The 16,943-nt window shown below is 37.8% G+C and overlaps 1 protein-coding gene across 1 annotated transcript; it reads left to right on the forward strand.

Annotated features, from left to right (window-relative positions):
- The first annotated feature begins 284 nt into the window (after positions 1-284).
- On the forward strand, positions 285-13,118 carry Dnase2b (deoxyribonuclease 2 beta). The gene is made up of 6 exons (XM_026406173.2): positions 285-400; positions 2,280-2,457; positions 5,877-5,958; positions 9,184-9,345; positions 10,601-10,798; positions 12,778-13,118. Exons 1-6 carry the CDS (start codon positions 288-290, stop codon positions 13,116-13,118), a joined length of 1,074 nt encoding a protein of 357 aa, XP_026261958.2. The 5' UTR covers positions 285-287.
- Positions 13,119-16,943: the final 3,825 nt, after the last annotated feature.

Here is a 16,943-nt window from a genome sequence, read left to right on the forward strand (position 1 = left end):
ATATATATATATATATATATATCTCCTTTATTGTCTCTCTAGAACTTTTTGATGACTTTGCAAACTCATCAACAATTCAGCACAAAAGCATCCAGAGTCACGCTGGGATGTTGTGACAGAATCACACGATTACATGGGATTCATCCCATTCTGAAAATGCCTGAGCAGCAAAGAGCAGAGGTAAATGGAATCAAATGTCAGAGTCAGCACAGCCTGAGAGAGACTTGAAACTCAGACTCCACCATCTATGGAGAAAGTTTCCTGCTGTGGCATGGAATAGAAAGAAAATGACAGCGAGACTTCTAAGAACAACCCTTGCTTTGCTCTCCCTTGGCCTCTTTGGGGTCCTGAAGGCATCAACAATATCATGCAGAAATGAAGAAGGTGAAGCTGTGGATTGGTAGGTAAATGAAATGAAAGGATGGGTGTATGCAAATAGAAAGCCAAAGTATAGGAGGCAGACTGATTGGCTGTGATGTTCCTAAGGAGAACTTTCGCCTCACTCTCTTCCTTTAAAAAGAAAAGCACTTAAAATGTGCTAATGGGCTAAATACCCACACAGCTTTTAAGCTGGAGCATCCTGGAATGAGAGCTGAGCAGCCCCTCTGGACTAATTCAGTGCTCTCAGCAGGGAGAGCTGGTCATTGCAGAAGTGGGCTTGAGATGACAACTTCTGACAATTGGCAATTTCTTTAATTACATGTGGCTTTTCCTAACAGAACCCTTTTAATATTCTTTTGACAAAGAAAATTGACACAGGAGATAAAGCAGAAGACTCCTTTTCTGAAATTCGAGTATGTGTTTCTCCTTAGGAGGACAAGGAGGATTTGGTTCTACACAGCCCTGTTCAGTTAACCTTGGTTTGTTAGGCAACTGTTGGGGTGAGTGGGAGGTCATTGACTTCTTGTACAGTGTCAAAAGAGACACAACATAGCATTGCATTATAGTTGGATTCTCCTAAAGCTTTGGTCACTTCTTCATTTTTTAGTCAAGGTGTTTAGGTTTGCCATTATGGATGACATCAAACTTTGTATAACTTCAGGCTAGAGAACATAGATAAACTCCATTACGAGCTCCTACTAGGCCCCATGCTGAGTTTTGAAGATAGAATATAAACAAAACATACTTCCTCCCTTTAAAGAGTTCACACATAAAGGCATTGGTAGGATATTGGGTAGCATAGAGCCTAAAGGACTTCTTTGAAGAAGTAGGTATTTTTTGTTTTGTTGTGTTTTGGTTTGGTTTTGGTACCAGGGATTGAGCTCAGAAGTGCTTAAGCACAGAGTCACATCTCCAGCCTTATTTACTTATTTATTGAGACAGGGTCTACTAAGTTGCTGAGACTGGCTTTGAACTTGCAATCCTCTTGCCTTAGCTCCCAAGCCACTGTGCCTGGTGAGGAAGTAGTTTTTGAGCTGTTTTAAGAACAGTCATGAGTAGCTAGAAAAAATTAGGGCTGTTCAAGGGCATTTCTGGCCAATAAAGGAGCAATGAGGTAATGCAGAAGCAGGAAGCAACATGGATTTTGATTATCACAATTTGGGGGGCCTAACAGGTAGAAGCCAGGGATCCTACAATGCACAGGACAGCCCCCATAACAAAGAATGGTCTGGCTCAAAACCTAGATAGAACACTAACAAACTCTGGGATAGATGTTCTAAGACTGCCTGAGTGCTATGTGGGCCCTACCACCTGTCCTCCCTGTGGGATACCCAAAGGACATATACAACAAGAAACAATAGAAAAGGAAAAGAAGGGCTTACATAATTAGTCTTGGGCCCAAATCCTCCATGTAAAACATTTAGATAAAATGAGCTGAAGAATGAGACTTGGGCCAGGGTCTCAAAGGAACCTCCAGCTGCTCTGAAAGCCAACTTCCAAATCTCATACCCAGCCAGCTGCAAAGCGATGAGAATGCCAAGCACTTGTAGCAGAAGAGAACCCAAGACTTCTCCAGTCCAGGCCTGGACCTTGGTCTTCTCCCTACTGCAGTCATAAGCACTGTGCAAACATCAGAGAGAGCCTCTCTCAATGTGCAGGGACTTTCATTTCAAGGACTCCATCCACTAGGCCAGCTATTGTCTTAGAACATATCTGATCAGATTCATATTTTCTTCCCTGAGGAGGAGCAAAGAAAAAGGTGGAAGAAAAGGTGGAGATCTTGAGCAAATCCCTTTCCTTAGGGGCTTTCTGTGAAACATAAGCAAGTATTTGATACAGATTGCAACCAGGAAATCCATCAATAAGTCATAATAATTCATAAATATTTCCTTCCTTAGGTTTGTCTTTTATAAATTGCCCAAAAGGCAAGACAAGGAAACTGGAGAGACTGGGCTAGAGTACCTATACCTAGACTCCACAATCAGAAGCTGGAGGAGGAGTGAGCAGTTAATGAATACCACTGAGAGTGCATTGGGAAGGACATTACAACAGCTATATGAAGCATATGCCTCAAAGGTATGTTACAGTTAATCATTTATTTGAATCACAGAAAATGCATAAAACACAATTCAAAGCTTCCAAAAGCAGGTGTGAAGATTTTTTCCCTACTTACACATCTAAACCCCAATCCCAGTAGTTAAAAATAGACTAGCCCATAACTATTCCAGAACAACTAAATGAACCAACCTGACCAAGACCTTGGGAAATAAGTCATCATATGCAACAGCTATGCCAAATTGCTGGCTTATTTGGTACCATGTCCAATGGTATCAAACTAATTGCTCATTAAAGTCTCTGGCTGCCAAAACCTCTGCCAGTCCCTCAGTGCTTGCCATCTCATCCATTTAATAGAAGAAGGAAGAAGAGCCCTCTCTGCTACAAGGTAATATAGATCTGTGATCAATATGCTATGAGTTATGGGTTGTTCATGCCATGGTGCTGATAAGCAGCAACAATCCAAGTAAAGGCTTCCACTGGTTCTTCCAATTAATTATTTTCAAGATGGCAGGCTGACAGCTAAGATTTAAGTTTCAAGGTCCTAGAACTTGCCTAAATGGAGACTAAATCTACTGTTTGGACTTCTTCAGGCAATGAGCTAGCCAGTCAAAGACATAGGTAAGCAGGCCTACTGGTTCAGTGTGGGCAGCCTCCCAGTATTCCAGGCTCCATCTGTTGCACAGCAATTGCTTTCCAACAAGGGTGACAAGTAAAATCAAGCAATAATTAACATCCAATTACACTCACGTATGCATTTCCTAACAATAACTATAATATGCCAGACTCTGTGCTGGGCTTTTACATATGGCAAGTAATTTAATGCTCACTACAAGACTGCTTTCGCCTCTAGCACTACTGCCTGTGTGGGTCTGAATATTTACTCAGAATAAGCAGGGAGCTGTCACTGTTTGAAGTAATACTCATTTTATTCACCTGCCATTAAAAGCAGTCTTCAGAGAGAAATCTCAAAGTTAATACCACTTCGTAGGCTGTTTGAGTACATGTGATGTGCCAACCACAGTTCTAGGTGTTTTAAAAAATTATTTAACCTCAACAACAACTCTGTTTTGAATAAATAGATGGTTACGCAAAATGTAAACAGCCTGCAGCTGCTTTTGCTTTCCAAGGTTGAGGACAGGGACCAGGAGCTTAAGCCATCAGAGACAAAACAAATGCCTACATTGTTCCTTTCCCCATCACAGGAATTGCTGGGGCAGGAAAGAGGAAAAGTAACATTGTCAAGCCTGTCATTCATCTTTGTTGGAGTAGTTGGCACTTAGTTTGGCAGAATCCAATAATGATCTTAGGAGGTACAAAGGCAGGCCTAGAGTCTAGGAGGGGAAAAAGAACTAAACTGCTTTGAAAAAAAAAAAAAATAGTAGAAGAACGCAAGGATTTAAAAAGTGTGAGACACATAGAGGGAGATTGCATAGGACATTGTGGCATAAAAGAAACCATTCAATGTTTCCTACCTTCAGTAAAACCTGTTCAAGCACAATGCCTTGAATGATTGGTTTTGAGAAGAAAATGACAGGAAAGGGGCGGGTTTCCATGTCTGATTGGCACAGAGCAATAGCAGTGGATGATAGCTAGGTAAGATTGAGTATCCTTTGGAAGCTGGAACTATGTGTCAGAAGGGACTATGAGAACATAACTTTCCTGTCCCTTGACCTGGAACTGAACTCTAACCGAGAGTGGAATGCAAGATCGAAACAAATAATTTTAAATCTCAAATGTCAAGGGTAATCAAAGCCAATAATGGGATTACATTTGGAATTTTTTCCATTCTTTTGCTTTTGCAAATAAGAACCCTCCAGATGCCACAATAACACTGATCAAACTATATTGCGGTTGCCTGTGCTTTTCTAAAGTGATTCCCTGCTAGTCTAGGGTCAGAGATGTTCAACATTCAGTAATCAAAACCATATTCTGTATGTATTAAAAGAATAAAACTGGAGCTGGTGCTCAGTGGTAGAGAATTTGCCTAGCATGCGTGAGGCAGTGGGTTTGATTCTCAGCACCACATATAAATAAATAAATAAAGTCCATTGACAACTAAGAAAATATTAAAAAATAATAAAACTGTCCAAAGAAATACACCGTGTTTACCTATTCTTAAGTCTATGATCTTTCCTGTTATCAATAGCCTTTCTTCCCACCACAGCTACAACTTATTTAACCTAGTCTGGCTGTTACACTCCTGGTTAGAATGAGAAATTTTATCTACTATAAAAATATAGTTTCACACCATATCCTCCCAGAGTCCCTCACATTGCACCCCAAAAGGCACACAAATGGCCTCATTACTACATTCACTGTCAGCTCATAAAACAACTGCCAGAGATCTCCAGAGAACAGAATGGTACAAATGACATTCTGTAGCTATGGTTGATTATGGAAAATGATGGTAAGAAAATATCTCACTTTCTGGATTTGCCTAAGTACAGTAGCCAAGAATGCTACCCATGTTGCACATTTTAAAAAATGTTTTTAGATTCCTTAAAATAATTAAATAACTACAAGAGACTCGGTATTGACTCCTTTCTTATGAAAGAAAAGAAAGGGCATTTTAAAGGAGATGAATTGGCTTCTCCTGCTTTTATTATTATGTCACTGAGATTTTTTTTTCAATATCAACATTATTGGCTTCAATAAAATTCACCGACACAAATGGAATGGAACCACACAGAACAATAATAAGTAAGCTTAAAGGTGATGAAGAGACACTATCAAAATAGTAGCTTTATTTTGATTCAGAGATTTGGCTAACTTAAGAATTGTCTCATATTTTGCCATACCAGAGGAAATCCAATATCACACATTAAATTTCACCACTCTCTTGAAGCAGGGAAATATCAAGTTAGAAAGGTGAAGTGACACTGAGAAACGGATTGAAGAAAAAAAGCCTCCTGTATCAGAGAAGAAGGGGAGCAGATAATGAGGAATCCTGATTAAATACAAAGCTATGACCAGGCAGCGAAGCACAAAGGAGACAGAGGAAATCATATCCTGACAGCCTGTTCTGCACTGTGCCTATAATACCAATGGGGGAAAAAAAAAACAAAACACAGGTGTAATCCTTGGCTGGTTGTTCCTACTTCATTTCCTGAACAAATAATTCAGCACTCCTTTATCATACACTGCTTCCTTAATAAGAATCTGATTCCAAAACAACCAAGAGAAATAGGAATATACCCTCACATGCAGATCATAATGCACAGCACCCCTGTCATGTGAGTCAAAACCATGCATAGTTCAGAATGGACTCCACCCCCACAGTCTCACATGCCACAGAATTCATATTGATGCGAGAGCTGCCTAATAAGAGAATGGATGACTTCTCATGTGTATTAACAAAAGCTTTGTATTGTAGGATGACTAGCTGGTAGAAATATTGTGAGCATTTATGCCATTATAACCCTAATATATTCCTGCAGGGTAACAGCACCGCCTATCTAATATACAATGATGGAGTCCCTACATCTGTGAATTATGACAGAAAATATGGACACACCAAAGGTATTGTGAAACAGCTCTTGATTCTCTTTCCTATTAGAAATTGACATTTTCTTAAACCTTTCATCGTGAATGCACTCACATTCCATATTAAATAGATAACCTTTGTTTTTAATGGTTTATTTTGATTAATTGAAATATATGATTTCCATATAACAGGTTATAATATAATTATATAATCTGACTTGGCAGTATCCTTTTTGGGAATATAATTATATATATATATATATATATATATATATATATATATATATATAGTTAAGAAACATATATATATGTTAAGATATATATAGATATATAGATAGATAGATAGATAGATAGATAGATAGATAGATAGATAGATATGTGTGTGTGTGTGTGTGTGTGTGTGTTTTAGAGCAAAAATCCAAGTGCTGACCACTGGGAATACCAGTTAGTGTATAACTATACATGTATTTATATACACATCTATATCTCTATATTTATACATACATACCCCAAGAAGTCTATATTATGTGTGTGTGGGTAATATGTGTACACACACACACACTTTGTAGTTAGGTATATTAAGTATAATACATATCAAGTAAAATTCACTCTTTATAATGTATAGTCCCATTAGAAATAAACATTTTTGAAAAAAATATTTTTAGTTTTTACATCACAGTAATTTGTAACATATTTTATTACATATTGCTACTATACATAGTAATTTGAAAGGTATTTTGTCATCTTTTGTTACAAACAAATGAACAAATGAAACTTCAAATCTACTCTGTTATTGCTTAAAATTTGTGTTATAGTTGACTCAGAAGGCTGATGTAAGAGAATCACAAGTTCCAGGCCATCCTCAGCAACTTAGTGAAACCCTGCCTCAAAATACGAAATAAAAAGGGGACTAAGGATGTAGCTCAATGGTAAAGTGGCCCTGGGTTAAATCCCCAGTGTCAAAGAAACAAACGAACAAAAACATATGTCTTTATGATGCAGTCAATGGACATAATTGTATTGTTACAATTTTAATTAATAGTTGGGTTTTTCAAAACAATCCTTTTAAAATTTCATATTGCTGCATAATAATTATGCATAATAATGGGATTCATTGTGATATATTCATATACATATGTAACATAACCTGGTCAATTTAACCCTTAGTACCCCCCTTGTCTCTCCCTCCCTCACCGCATCCCCCTCCTCTATCCCACTGGTCTCCCTTCTGTGTTTATGAGATCCCCTTTTCTTTTCCCCTTTTTTCCTCTGGCTCCCACATATGAGAGAACACATAGGCCCTTGACTTTCTGAGTCTAGCTTATTTTACTTACTATGATGTTCTCCAGTTCCATCTATTTTCCTACCAATAACATGATTTTGATCTTCTTTATAGCTATGGAAAGCTCCATTGTGTATATATACCACACTTATCTATTGATGGACACCTAGGTTGGTCTCATAATTTGGTTATTATATATAGTGATTTTTGTTTTAGTGACTTTTGTTATTCTTCTATTGATGAACTATACATATACATTTTTATAAAAAAAATTCAATGTGCAAGTAAACAAAAAAATCTGTAATCCTAATACCCATTAGATAAACAGACTTAATCCTTTCTAGAATACTTATTTTAAACCATTTCATAAAGCTATCATAATGACTACTTTAAAAATATGTCATGAATAACTAGCTATGACAATATTCTTCAGAAGGTTACAAACTCAAATACCCTCAGGGAGCAGGTAGATAAGTGTAGTGGGCTGAACCAAGAGGTATATACACAAACTAAAGGGTGTAATTATTTCTCACCTTGCAGTTTTTTTAGGAAATGTTGAAAATTAGTATTTTTTGGAAGTTTCCTAAAGGTTTTAAGTGTTGGCAATGACTTGAATGTTTAAAAGATACATTGCAAGCCTAATAAAATATATCCTCAGTCTGTATCTGGTCCATGGACTGCTAATTTGCAATGTCTGGTTAAGGATATAATTTGTAGTGGTTTTCAAAGTTCATGATCATTGAAAGCTCTTAATTTTGTCAAGTTGCCCTCCTGAAGGCCCTATTTACATGGAACCCACAATTTTTATAACACACCACATTCTCCAACCTCTCCTCCAGCAACTTTTGTCATTTCTACTCCACCTTATTAGTTGCTGCAAGAGTTTGGAGAAAAAGAAAATGAGGTTTGATGTTAAGTTTTGAGGCAAGGGATTCTCTTTGCCATCAGATACCCTAACATTTGTGGCATTCATACTAGGAGGTTGAGATTCCAGCAAAACAGCACATTTATCTGGGCAGAGGGGAGTACTTGAAGGCCATCCAGCTCTGTTAGGCAACAGAACTGTCAACATGTTTCACCAAAACGTAAGTATTGATTTTTTTTTCCTCCCAAAGAGCAATGGTATGCTTTGTTTTCTTAACCCAGGGTGCTTTACCACTGAGCCACATCCCCTTTTTTATTTTTTGAGACAGGATCTCCTCACTAAGTTTCTGAGACTGGCCTCAAACTCTCAATCCTCCTGTTTCAGCCTCCCAAGTATCTGGGATTACAGGCATGTACTACTGTACCTAGCCAAAAGCAAGCTTTTTAAAGGTATACTCTTTGAAAAAGAAATAATTAGCAGGCATTTGGTTTCCACTCTAGTAAGGAAAACATGAATAAATTCATATTATTAAGCTCTAGAGACTTTTACTAAACATAATTAATAAGGATACTTTAGTATGGCTTGCTTTTTTTACTTTTCCCTTTTATTGTGTCTGTCGAACTGGGTGACTCTTCTCCAATAAATGAGCATTAGTTTCTTAAAACAAAGTACTACAAGTACATTTCTTCATTTAATATTGTCTCCTTTACCTCTGTTTGTTAGCAGGCTTTTGGAAAAAAAAATGTTAGCTGCTTAGCAGTAAAGACTATCTGAAGCTTGTCAGGTGATTATATAGTTTAACAAGGTCAAACTCCAATTTAGCAAATTTGCATTCTGCCAAAACAAATTTTCCGTGTAGTTCAACATGAAATTCCTCTTAACTCTTCACAGAATGGCTGCCCTTGCCTCCCTTTATTGGTGGCTTATCATCAGTAATGACGCATTGTGATATGTGTGTAACTTGCTTCTGACATCCTTAAAAAAAATGTGTTATTAGCCTAATAAAACATTAGACTAAAACATAAACAGGAATAAATGTTGCAGCTTTGAACCCTACTTTAAAAGGAAGTGGTTTTTTTTTCTAATTTATCTTTATTAAATGTATCTTGGGTAGGTTTATTGCTGTGGAACAGAATCCAGGGGTTCTGGCTGATTCATTCTATTCCCCGGTTTCCTCCAATTCCTCAAGAAGGCTATGATTATCCATCCACTGGGAGACGAAATGGACAAACTGGCATCTGTGTAACTTTTAAGTACAACCAGTATGAAGCAATAGGTAATACCAGAACGTGTGAAAGGAGATAGCACTGTTGGAGAAGGAACTGAGAAATGTATTAATAAACATGTCACTTCATTTATTAATCTATTCATAGACCCTCTGATACCTGTGTTCTAATACTGCCTCTGCCATACTAAAGCTTACTAGTCCTCAGTTCCTGGTCTACCAATGACATCAGGGGCAGTAGTTTTAAATGAATTTAGGGATTCATTTAAATGAATTGCATGGCACTGGGGACTATGACAAGTTGGGGTATTGACTTTCCCCTGGAAGCTTCAAAGGCCTCAGAGCCATCATATTGTGGCTCTTCAGGAAATACAGGCCCACAGATTATAAATTTCTCCTGAGGAACCAGAAACCTAGGGTATGTGGTATATGTGTGTGAAAGAGAAAGAGAGATCCTGATTTTCAAATATGGGTTCAATCTTATTTTTTAAAAAAAGAAAGAAAACTTTGCAGACCAAATGTTTCCTGTACCCTGCCAACATGACACATCTGAGCCAGATAAACTTCTTTTAAGATCTCAAGCTCAAATAGCCAAAAATACTTACGTTTGGCAAACTATGGTGTGGGAGGAGAAAAAGTAGGAACACTGCTTTTACCAATCACTTTTTACTGAGAAAGCGGCTAAACAGCAGTGAACATCAACATCATCTTTGCCTTCAGATACAGGTTTAGAAAATGTTTCCCATCAAATTTCTATCTTATTATAAGGATCACTGAGCCTTTCACCTAAGTCACATCCTAATCTAGCTAGCATCATGTGGTGATTAGAGAACTAAACATTGTAGATACAGGATGTACGCACTGATGAATTAATTATTCTGGAAACAAGGTGTTCTCTACTTTTTGTATATGTATATATAGGAGAAAAAGCATATGGCCTTCAAGGCCAGATTATCTGAGTTTGAATATTAACTTCTATAACCATGTACATTTGACATAAAGGCTCAGTTAATTCATATATAAGATGAGGATAATGATAACAACAGAATTTACCTACTAGTAAGTTTGCTCTGAGGATGAGAAGAGTAAAATGATATAAAAGTCATGGCACAATGTCTGGAAAGTATGAAGTGCTCAATAGGTGCCAGTTACTGTAAACAAAAGCCATTTGAAGGCCATTGCTTCAAAAGGGGGAATGCCTGTGTATGGGGTTTTTTGTTTGTTTATTTGTCTACAACAAGATCTATAATCTCCATATGCCTTTGTGTCTAAGTTCTCAACTTCTCTTTGCTGTTTCTTGATTCAGATTCTCAGCTCTTGATCTGCAACCCAAATGTCTATAGCTGTTCCATCCCGGCCACCTTTCACAGGGACCTTGTCCACATGCCCCAGCTGTGTGCCAGGTCGAGCTCATCAAAGATTCCTGGCCGGCACCTCGCCACACTTCAGTCATCCCGAGGACAAAACTTCCTCCATTTTGCAAAATCGGATTCTTTTCTTGATGGTATGAAAGACCATCATCAAATGATATGCTGTGTAACTCTGCTGTTGGACTCACTATGGATTACCTAGAGAAAACAACTTGATTATGCAGGGAGAAAAGAAGGAGAAAGAAAAAAAAGAAGAAGGAAAGGGAAAAGGAAGTTAAGGGTCAATTTAAACATATTCCTGTATCACGTCAATAGCAGAATTGCTGGTACAGACCCCAGAGCTATCTCACAACCATACAGCCAGGGGCCAGTGAAAATTCAGTCTCCCTCTGAACACATCTCTCCTTCTTCCATCCCCTAAGCGGTTATTTTGAGTCTTCCTTATTGTCAAGTTTTTTACACTACTGAGCCCCTTTACCCATAAAGACAACAAAGTTCACTAGGAAAAAAATACTTCAGTATCACACCCTAGCCTCCCAACATTTTTACCAGTCTTCATTTCTTTTTAGCACATTTTCTGCCATCCCAACAGAAGCATTTATACCCCCTATCCTCTGGAACACATTGTAGCCTCAACATACCTTGATTTGTCCCCTTGATCTGTTTTGCCTCTACTACTTCGAGGCTTCTACTCAGGTTCTTTACATACAAACATGATGGAAACCCTCTCTCAATTCAAAATTTCCCACAGCTCTCTTTTTTTCTTTTTCTCCTACATATCTTTGAAAATTCTGGTCAGAGCCTTTACTTACTCAAAGCTCTCTCTCACTGTAGTCTTTCTTCTGCCTATAGATACCAATCACCCCCCCACCCCACCCCACCTGCCACAGTGGCTGCCCTAGGTGATCTGACTTCTTACTTTAGTTCTTATCAGGCCCATGCCAAATGGTGTATTCCCTCACTGACTTCCTTGATTATTTGCTTCCTTCCTTCTTTTATAGATTGCATACGATGTATAGAACGCCTATTTGCCAAGCCCTATGTCAGGCACTAGAGATGCAAAAATTAACAGGATAGAAATAGTCTCTGCAAATTTGGCACTTTGTGAAACACTTCCTGAAACACTTCACTGGTATTGGGAGTGAGGGTACATCTCTTGGTCTTCCTTCCACTTCTTTTAGGTGTCTTCTGACACATCGTCCTCCTCTGACTACTCCGTAGGTGATGAAATGGCCAAGTGGTCCTCTGTCATTCCTTATCTCAGTCTACATTCTATGTTAGGCCTTTCCGGCAAGTCCTCACGTGACTCCCAGTCTAGATTTCCACCCAGACCTCTGTACCGAGTGAGATATTCAATAGTCAGCGGGACAGTTCTACCTGGAGGTGGTACAACCACACCAAATAAAGATGCCAAGCTCATCATTCATTCCCCCACAGACTCACTCATTCTCTGGCATTCTGCACAGTCACCTAGGCTTCCTTGATGCCTTCTTTTTCTTAACTACTCTATCAAACCCACCATCAGTTCCAGGTCCTTAATAACTTTCACAATTACCTGATCCTCTGCCACCACCATAGTCCATGCCTGTGTTTACTGTTGTAGTTATTATGACAATCTTACATTTTTCCTATCTCCTTTCTAACCCACTCTTCCCAAGTCATCCTGCACACAGCCTCTCAATTGATATCTTTCGTCATAAATCAGTTTTTATTAATTCTCCATTAACATTCTTTAAAAATTTCGCTTTTAGTTCAGGAAAATTCAAATATATTTTCATGGCTTATAAGGATCCCTAGAACTGGCCTCTGATTACTTCTCTAGCCTTAATCTTTCCAAAGATCTTTCAGGGCAAGAACACATATTGCTCCCTTGTTTATGTGAAACAAGACATTGGCAGATATCAACCTCATTATAGTAATGATGACAGCATATAGTTGCATGCCACTTCAGGATTTAGAAAAATTTTCCCATCCACTGTCTCAATTATATTATTACTGTTGTATTTATGACATCCACCTATCAGAGGTGAGTGATGATATCCCTTCCTGAGGATATTTTCAGAAATTTTTCTAAGTGTAAATGTCAATCTCTCTCTTTCCTTCCGAACCCCAGACATCTTTGCAGCCTGGATGGCTCAACGGTTGAAGACACACTTGCTAACAGAAACCTGGCAGAGAAAGAGACAAGAGCTTCCTTCAAACTGCTCCCTTCCTTACCATGTCTACAATATCAAAGCCATTAAGATATCTCAACAATCTTATTTCAGTTCTTACCAGGACCATGCCAAATGGTGTATTTCCCAAAAAGGCACCAAAAACCGCTGGACATGTATTGGAGACCTAAATAGGAGCCCATACCAAGCCTTCAGAAGTGGAGGATTCATTTGTACCCAGAATCGACATATTTACCAAGCATTTCAAAGATTAGTTTTGTATTATGAGGACTGTGACTAACTCAGTGAAAGAATACCTGTGCTATCATTGAAAACATCTATAATGAATCTTGCATGAGAGCCATTATTTAAATATTTGAGGCCTTTAAGTATGTTCAACATATCATCAAATAAAACATGCTTTTCCAATGTTTACGATTTTATGTTCTAGTTAATGGTTATTTATATACTGTGCATCTTTGGTGTCATAAACAAAATCATATGCATAATTAAAATGGGAGCAGAGTGAATGAAAGAAAAAGTACTAGTGAATTCTAGTTTCTTATGAATTGACTGGTCACCTTTTAGATTAAATTTCATATTTTTCACAAAGACTTTCTCATCTTCTTACCTATGCCGCAGTCTGGCTGGGCACAATTCAGGAGCCACTTGTCAAAAGAAACGAACTTTATTTTTAGAACCACACACGCCAAACAAAACCGCTCCTCAGGAAAAACCCTCAGAACCCAACTGCCACCAACCTCTTCCCACAAGCCTCTCAACCTCCCCCACTCTTCCTGCTCTTGAGGCCAATTGGCTGGTCGTGTGGGCAGAGCCAAAAAAAGTCCCCCAATGAGCAGCTCCGTAATCTGAAAGGGCCGGGGAAACAGCCCAATGAGCATCACCACAGAGGAGCCAATCAGCTAGAAGTTGTTGGTGCTGCTGTGAGCCAATCATCAGCTGGCAGTCCAAAAGCTTGCTGGGGCCCCTTTGGCTATGGCTCTCAACATATCTATCTTTTTTTTTTTCCAGAAAAACTGCTCTCTCCCTGTACTTTCACACTATTTGGTTATATTCTTCCTAAAGTTCTTTCTCACTGGTTTATGGTTGATTCTTCTTACCTGCTATTCTTGCAAGTGCTACTTACTAATGTATGATGTTGGTCTACTCACTTGAATTCTGTGAACCCTGAATTTTTAATCTGTGCAAAGGAGATAATATCTAGGTATATTTAAGCACCTAAGACCAAACCTGGCACATAGCTAGCACTTGAAAATATGGTGGTATTTGAAATTGAATCTCACCCACCCAGAAAAATAGGACAAAAAAAGAAGTTTTAGAAATTAGTAATATTTGTTAAAAAAAATTAAGTGAATATAAGAGAAAAATCAGTATAAATACAACCTATCAGCTTATAGAAATATAACAAAGAAACAAGAATCAAAACTAACAATCTTAAGTTTTTTCTGGACTCTTATCACTAAACAGAACTATTATATAAATAAATAATAATGATTTTATAAGAATTAGTTGCTTAATAAAGTGTGAGTTATAGGTCTCAAGTTCAAGATCCTTACCATATAATGAAAGCAATCACAACAACAATTACTAGCACTTACTGAGCATTTACCATACAGTGAGCACTCAACTTATTTGATCTTCATAACAATTCTGTGCATTAGAAAATGTTGTTGTTCCCATTGTACTGACAAGGAAACTGAAGCTTAAAGAATTTCAGTTACTTGTCTAGGATCATAGTGGTATATTTGACCTCTGAGGCTATGCCTTTAATTTCTATTCTAAGAGACAATAAAAGGCAATAAGGCAATAAAGGAAAATATCTGTCCTGAGAGCTCAGTACCAACATTCATGGGACTAAATGGTTTGATGATAAGTAGAGAAAACGTTGTTTTTCTTCCTATCTGTTGCAAATATAAGCTATGGGTATGGTATGTATGGTGCATTCCATCTGGAGAACTTACACGTTTAAATATGAAGAGGGCTGAAAAAAATATTTTGACCTCTCTGCATATGAATGTAAATAATCCCAATGAAATAGGATTATTAGGGGAAAATCAAACAGAACAAGACGAGAACATTAAAGATGAAGAGGATCAAAACTTGATCCAATAGAAAGACAAATGAAGAGTAAAAATACAGCAAAAGTGAAGAAATTCTGTTGTACTAAAAATATACAATAGGATGGAGCCTCCTCCCCCCAAAAATAAATATGATTTTCTAGAATTGTGACTCTACCCCAAGTTCATTAAAAGAATCTAAAGGCAAAACAATCAAAATCATATTCCATAGAAGAAAGAGCGTAGGAATGTGACAGGAAGAAGAAAAAAAGAAATATGCTGGCCTACTAGGTACATACATGAAAGACCTGGTTCCTTCTGAAGGAAAAAAGGGGATGGCTAGACCTTCCTTTGAGGGAAGAAAAAAATGCTGGAAAGAAATTGAATAGCCCTGTTAATTCAACGATACCATACACTGACTCTGGGAGGAAGAAATTTATCTTGGTGTTGGTAATTCCCTGAGATGGGGCTTAAAAACAGCCATAATAAACCAAAGAGAATTAGCAGTGCTCTTTCTCAAGCATATTCCCAGGACTGTCACTCAACCATACTGATTCCTGTAAGAAGACTGGGTAATATCTTTAGGGAATGATATCGTTGAAAGGAAGCTAAAACACTTCATAATATAGTGGATGTTTTTATTGATTGCTTCTGGGAGAAAGAGGAAGGTGTGGCCTATATTAGTGAATGAAATTTAAGTTCTAAACTATGGTTTTAAAAGCTAGAAGAAAAGACCCAGATTGAAGTTGGGAGCGTATCTTATTTTAAAAGTACTGTAAGATTGTGTTTGAGTAGAAGCTACTTAACATGAGTGTGAAGAAAAGAAATTAAAAACAGAAATAGACCTGTGGCAATGGAGGAAGGCAGTTCTAACATGAAAATACCAAATAATTTCTTCTCTACCATCACATCCTTCTAGAAAAGGCATTCCCCACTTTCTGCTGATATCAAGTGACACTTTCCTCTCCAGCTCCAAATGACTGGACAAAGAGTGGGCTTGGGACACAAAAGAAAATAAACCATAGGCCAAGCTAAGGCAACTGGATTTGGGAGAGAGCTTAAACAAAGTGTACCAAGACTGAATTTTGGGGTTTGGGCACTGGATCTGGAAGGTCATGTGCATCGGAGCTAAGATCCTAATTTTCTGCCATGTGCATGTACAAATAAAACATACTGGGACTGGGGTTGTGGCTCAGTGGTAGAGCACTCACCTAGCATGCCTGAGGCACTAGGTTTGATTCTCAGCACCACATAAAAAATAAAATAAATATATTGTGTCCATCTAAAACAAAAAAAAATTAATATTAAAAAAAGAAAATAGAACATACTGGATTGCAGAGGCTAGAGAATGGTGAAGATACACTGCAAGAAGCACAAGTTCACAGGGAGAGTGCTACCAATTCCCAACTGGCCAGATTCAGTTGAGTTCCTTATGGAGCCAGCAATTCTCTCTGATCAAAAACTCTACAATAAAATACCCCTATATTTTTTAATTAAACGTCTCAGATTTAGCTTCCACTGGCTTAAGTAGATTAATGCTTATCACAAGCAGAAGCTCCCTGTCTAAATCAAAAAACCAAGAATGACAGTGTGAGTGTGGTGCCAAGTCATTTTATTTGAAATAATAATTGAAACATAGCCATGAACAATCTTCATAGGCTCAGAATCTCAGGTATTTTACATACCAAAATGGAATATGGATTATAGAGAAAATAAAGTTGAGAATATGAGACAGGATGAAAAAATATGCTTTCACAGAAGCAGTAGGAAGAAATTGGTGGGATGGAATAAGAAAGAATAATGATGGGACTTCAAATATTCAAACATTTGTTTAGGGTCTCATTCATCTAAAAACATTCTTGATTGGTTTTGGCTTAATACACTGACAGGAAGTACTTGTAATGATTACAGGAATTTCAGCTCTGAACTTAAATCTTACAAACAAGGAGTGCATTTTGATTAAATAAAAAAAATAATGGTGCCCTATGAGAAAAAAGCACCTGGATGATCATCAGGGAAAGAAAAGCTGAATATAGAACAGGTTTAGA

The sequence above is a fragment of the Urocitellus parryii genome, chromosome 11 (assembly GCF_045843805.1).
Source record: "Urocitellus parryii isolate mUroPar1 chromosome 11, mUroPar1.hap1, whole genome shotgun sequence".
NCBI classification, from domain to species: domain Eukaryota; kingdom Metazoa; phylum Chordata; class Mammalia; order Rodentia; family Sciuridae; genus Urocitellus; species Urocitellus parryii.